Source organism: Crocuta crocuta, unplaced genomic scaffold (assembly GCF_008692635.1).
Source record: "Crocuta crocuta isolate KB4526 unplaced genomic scaffold, BGI_CrCroc_1.0 scaffold69, whole genome shotgun sequence".
Classification (NCBI taxonomy): domain Eukaryota; kingdom Metazoa; phylum Chordata; class Mammalia; order Carnivora; family Hyaenidae; genus Crocuta; species Crocuta crocuta.
Window position 1 is genome coordinate 55,244 of NW_027551576.1, and position 6,069 is coordinate 61,312.

The 6,069-nt window shown below is 54.3% G+C and overlaps 1 protein-coding gene across 1 annotated transcript in view; it reads left to right on the forward strand.

The window, feature by feature from the left end:
- Positions 1-5,165, forward strand: part of CAV3 (caveolin 3) — a 12,317-nt gene extending 7,152 nt beyond the window's left edge. The window contains exon 2 of the mRNA XM_077751517.1: positions 4,824-5,165. Within this exon, the coding sequence (XP_077607643.1) occupies positions 4,824-5,165 (342 nt within the window). The remainder of the gene's footprint in view (positions 1-4,823) is intronic.
- The last annotated feature ends 904 nt before the right edge of the window (positions 5,166-6,069 follow it).

Consider the following 6,069-nt stretch of genomic DNA (forward strand, 5'->3'; position numbering starts at 1 on the left):
AATGTTGGCCTAGTCCTCTTGGTGTAGAGTGTAAAACAAAACAAAACAAAACAAAAAGCTAAACACGGGAGGCCCAGAGAGGGAAAGTACCACGCCCAGAACCGTTTGATAACTCAGTGGTCAAGTGGAGACTGGAACCAGATGTCTGCGTCCCTGCCTAGAGCGATTCCCCTCCCCACGGATACCCTATCTGAATTGTCCAGGGCCCCGGATGCCCAAGGACTGAGTCACACGGGAATCTGGGGAGGTATTTTTGACCGGGGGTGGCTGCTGGCCTTCCCCGAATCCTCAGGCAATGCCCAGACCTGCTGTCTTGCACCTTGCCTGCCCTCCTGGGAGACAGCGGGGGGCCCCGCTGGCGGGTTCCGATTAATCAGCTGGCTCTCTCGCTGTTCCAAAAATAAATATGTCAGAGAAGGGGACAGGACACCAACTGAATGAGCAGTCTCACTCACCCTTCCCACCCCTTCCCTCCAACTGCACACCCAGCCCTGAGGCTCTTTTGAGGGGTCCAGCACCCCCGCCCAACCACCTTTCCAGCCATCTCCCCTCTGCTTTAGAAAGGAATTAAGAAATGAAGTCACTGTGTGCTTCTGATACACTGGCACAACTGCCGAGCCCTGCCTGAGCCGGGTCTTATAAATATCTCCCCAAGTAGGCACTGTGGACAAAGCCCTCCCAGTGCTCAATCTGAGTCAGGGAAACAGCTGGGCCTGACAGCACAAGCCCATCCCTCTGAGAGCACATTTTCCGATTCCCAGAAAATGGAGAAGCCACCCCATGCTCAATGCCCCGAGGCAATAATTCAAATGTCAGCATCAATGTCTTCTGCAAAGTAATAATAATTAAAAGACACAACAGAGAGGTCCCTGGGAGTAAGATTATTACCGTAAACAGCAAATCCTTCTTATCAGCGCAGGGGGAGGTGTGCACGCACGTGCGCACACACACACACACACACATTCACATTTATGACTAGGTAGGTTGGAGACTTACTGTACTTAGGATCTGGGGTGTCAACAGATTTTCTGAGATATATTTGCATAGGAAGTTCAAAACAATTGAACAAATAATTACCTTCACTGAGCACCTACCATGTGCTAGGTATTGTGCTGAGTGTTGCCCAAGAGGGGCTGTGCCCAGCACAAAGTGGGGGCTGAATAAGGATGTGTTTGAATGGATGAGGGACATGCATGGATGTCTGTGGATGGATGGAGAGATCCATGGATCAATGGATGGGTGGGAGATGGGTAGGTGAATAGATGGTAGGGAGCAAATGGATGGAGAGACGATAAATTATTTCTATTCCTCATAACAAGGTTGTAAGAAACAGCAAATGCATTTTTGCACATGAGGGAGTGAAGCTCAAACAGTCAAGTCGTCTATCAAAGTCACTCATCAGAGCAGCACCCGTCCAGGGGTGCAGAGCCGCCTTCGAGCTTGAATATCCTCCTGAAGCAAGTGCTTTGTAACAACCGACAACAACAGCTAACAGTCATTAACCAGGTATTCTGTGCCAGGCAGAGTTCTGAGTATTTAGATGTCTTAATTTATTTAATCCTCCAACAAACTTTATGAAGTGAATCCAGGAAACTGAGGCACAGAAAAGCTCAGTCACTTGCTGACAGTGACAGAGCCAGTAAGTAGCAGAGCCAGACTCAACAGTGTGACTTCAGACAGAGTTCTTTTCCACTCTGCCACGTCTTAGAGGCCAGACACCAGTAATCAAAGGTGTTGAAAGGCAGAAAACACTAGACTAGACCAACACGGCAGGCGGGGCTACAGAGGAGCAGGGTGGGTGGGTGGCTTTAAAGAAGGGGCTGGGAGCCCTGCCTTGGGGCAGGTGTCTCTGGCCGACAAGGACCAGACCTCAGATGCTGCATAGTAAGCATCCACCTCGGGGTCTGGCCCCGGCTGGGGCAGCGTGGAGAGATTCAGTCTGGGCCCCGCTCCCACCTCTGGGCTGTGTGCCCTCCCGGGAGGTGAGGGGGTGGGGCTGGGGAATCTGTGAGTCAGAGAGGCACCATCCCAAGAACCAGCCACAAGAAGGGCAGGGGAGGCCACAGGGATGAGCGGGAGAGGGAAGGAAGGAGGAAGTGCCTGCTGGGACCAAGGCAGGGAGGCCCGTCTCCGCCGTAATGTCTCCTTTTGCTGGCTAAGGTCCTGGGGCTGCACCATGCTCCAGAAGCCAGACGAGTGCTAAGAGGCATCAGGCTGAGGCTTGGCCATGATGGAGGAGGGGCAGGCAGCAGAGGTCAGAACTCCTCACTCCAGGATCCAGGCCCCAGGGATCCAACTGCACCTCAGTAAGGGCTGGAATGATTCCCCCGACCTATCCTTCCCACCTTCTTAGATTTGAAAGCTCCCCCAAGAAACAGCAACTCTGAATTTTTGCCCCGTATAAGCCAGATGTAGAAGATGGCAGCCCCTTTCATCCACTGTCTAAAGCCATGAGACCTTCCCCAAACAACTTGGGCCTTCTTATCCAGCACACCGGTTTCCCATCTCTCCCTCCAAATCCCACAGTCCACCAAAGTCCCAGACAGCCACCACCTCCTGGAAGCCCTCCAGGAATAAGTGCGATCTTTCTGAGGAGATGAGGACCATGTTTGTGTTCTTCCTTTCAGCCCTGCCCTTTCAACCGGGGGCCCGTAACAGACCTCCGCTGAGCCCCCAGCACAGAAAGCTGGAGGCTGAGACTTACAGGAGTGGGGCCCAAAAGGCCTACTGACTCCCTGAGTCAGCGTTCCACATCACCTGTAGCCTGAAATGTTGGCGCATCCACTCTGTTCCCCATGAACACACCATCCCCTGGGTAGGGCCTCGTCCACCAATGTCTCCGGGGGGATCTGGGGATCTGAGGCACAGCACAGGAGCTCAGGATCTAGTCACGTGAGAATAACAGGACCTGCCACTGTACGTACACCACGGGTATGTCCACCTCCTCCCCCAAAAGTTACCCTGGAAAGGAAAGCACCACGGCAACGGCCCTGCTGGCACTAGAGAAATACAAGTTGGAGATGCTTTTGTTTCCTTTCTGCTCTTGCCTGAATTCCCTGCGACGCGGCTATGTAATTTTATGATGAAAAGTCATTTGACCCCCATGCCTAGATGAGAGGATCCCCTTGCCCCAGCAAAAGTGGGGAAGGGGCTGGCCCCGGAAGACTGATGTTTGCCCCCACAAGTGTCTCCTCCACCATTAGTCTGATCGGTTTGAGCATTCACTCAACCAACTTTTATTAAAATAGCCCAGGAACATGGAAGACGGCCATGCTCTCATTTTACAGACACGACAGCTAAGGCTTAGTGACGCTGAAGGACATCACATAGGAGAAAGCAGCTATGATGGTCTTCAATGTAAAACAGGGACGCAAGAAAGGTTAGTTAAGTGACTTGGCTGAAAGTACAACCTTCCCCCTCCCCCCAGGTTTACTGATGATTCTTTCCCACTTTCCAAATGGGGCCTCAGTCATCATCTCAGTGGAATGTATGAACTGGACTCTCAGAGCGCCCATGCTCCTCCCACAGCCAGGAGGGCTGGGTGGGCAGCAGGAGGAGGAGAGTCTGAAGCTGCCATAGGACTAGAGTGAGGGGGGAAATCCCTGTCTCCTGTCTCCTGCACAAGGTGCTTCAGGCCTGCTCGGCCACACCCGGGTTGCAGACACCTTTACGAGCCAGGAAGACACGCCCCTCACTTTGCTACATCCTAAAGTGACTCTCAGACCCGTGCGCCTCTAACCCCCCACCATCACCCCAAACGAGGCTATCATCAGGTCTCACCTGGAATATTGTGACCGCCCCTGCTGGACCCCACCTGCATCCTCTCTCCCAACCACCCCTGGCCCAAACAGCTGCTCAAAATTCAGATCAGAGAACGGACAACAGACTGGGGGCTGCCAGAGGTGGGGGGAGGGGGCAGGCGAAGGGGGTCCGGAGGAACAAGCCTCCACTCATGAAATAAACAAGTCACGGATGCATGGTGACTATACCCAACAATACCGTATTGCATATACGAAAGGTGCTAACAGTAGATCTTAAAAGCTCTCGTCACACACACAAATTTGTACCCGTGTGTGGTGATGGATGTTAACTACACTTAATGTGGTGATCGTCTCCCGATAGATACAAATACTGAATCATTATGTTGAAACTAATATAAAATTATGTATCAATTATACCTCAATTAAAAAAAATCAACTCAGATCTGCCCACGCCAGTCCCAAATGCTCATCACAGAGTGACTGTCCCTCCAGGCCTCTCCGGCCTCACTCTGGGCACTCTGGCCTTGGCCCCCCGCCTTCCCGGAGTACCTGCCTCGCCCTGAGGCACACACTGTCCATCCCGTTAGGTCCCAGCAGCACCCAATACGCTGTTCCAGCCCAGGCGCCTGCCTCCACCTGGCTGCCTTCAGGTATCAGCCTGGCTGGATGTGTCCTCCGTACCCCCAGGATGCCTGGGACTGTCCGACTCTCTAGGATCAGAAAATAACAGACTTGAGGACCACACCTCTAGGTCTGCGTCTACCTTACCGTTGGCTTTAAGCAAGTCACTCAACTCCGCAGGGCCTGTGTACCCACCTACGAGACGAGGGGCTGGACCAGCCCCCGTCTCACTGCTCCGGGGAAGCAGCAGCAGCACACGTGGAGAGCTTGCTAGAAATGCAGTCTCAGGCCCCGCATGCGCCATGCTGGGTCTGAGCCCCTGGCGGCGGGGCCCAGCCGTCAGGTGTAACAAGCCCTCCAGAGGGTCCTGACACTGGCACACCAAAGCTCGAGGAGTGGGTGGACGCCATGACCTGAGGATTGCCCCCTCCCGCCCTGCAGGTGGATTTTGAAGACGTGATTGCGGAGCCCGTGGGCACCTACAGCTTCGACGGCGTGTGGAAGGTGAGCTACACCACCTTCACCGTCTCCAAGTACTGGTGCTACCGCCTGCTGTCCACGCTGCTGGGGGTCCCGCTGGCCCTGCTCTGGGGCTTCCTGTTCGCCTGCATCTCCTTCTGCCACATCTGGGCGGTGGTGCCGTGCATCAAGAGCTACCTGATCGAGATCCAGTGCATCAGCCACATCTACTCCCTCTGCATCCGTACCTTCTGCAACCCGCTCTTTGCTGCCCTGGGCCAGATCTGCAGCAACATCAAGGTGGTGCTGCGGAAGGAAGTGTAAAGCCAGGTGGGGCGGCCGGGGCGGTCGGGCAGGGGGGAGTCAGGGGAGGCTGGCCCCACCATACGGCTCCAGGGGCCTGCCGGCCCACTGCTAGTCCCTGCCCCCTCCCACCCTACGATGGGAGCACACGGTTTAGGGAAGCCAGAAAGAAAAGACAGTCCTGCCAGAGAAGCCCAGTGGCCCTTCACTCTGCCCCCCACCCCCGCCCCACCTCGCTGCCCCTGTGACCGGGCACGAGGAAAGATAATTTGCTAAGAGGCAGCTACTGCAAGTCTTTGCATTCACTTGTACTGTAACAGCATAAACCTGCACTCCGTTCCCACCCCGAGTCAACCTGTTGATGCACGCCGCCCGGGGAAGCTACCGGTGACTCCTGGCATTAGGAGGGTGGCTCCAATAAAGGGTTTCGGCTGCATCTTGGGAACGCTGTGTTTTTGTGTGTCCGTAAGGTAGGTGCGTGGCCTGATGAGCTCCAAAAATAGTGTTGCTGCCCTGAGGAAGCGGGGCAAGTCGGCTGGCCCTTCTCTCTGCTAAACTGAAGAGCCAGAACAGAATTTGGTTTCTCTTGGGCTTCTTCTTGTTGGCTGGGCATCTGCTCCCCCGTGTTCCTTGAGAGACTGTATTCCCATGGAGACCCTGTGCCAGCCAGCAGTCACCGACAGAAGAAAACGACCTTTGGGCTGGAAGGGGCAGGAGACCCTCCCTGGGCACCACTGAGGGCAGGGCTTGGGTTCAGAACTCTCTGGGCCTCCCCTTTGGCTCACCAAACACCGAGCCCCTTGGGGGGAAGAAAATAGCAATCTCACGTTCTTTAGAGATGCCTTTCCCAACAGTGTTATCCAGATCTTAGTCCTCAAAAAAAAAAAAAAAAAAAAAAAAAAAAAAAGGGGGAAGGGTTTTTTTT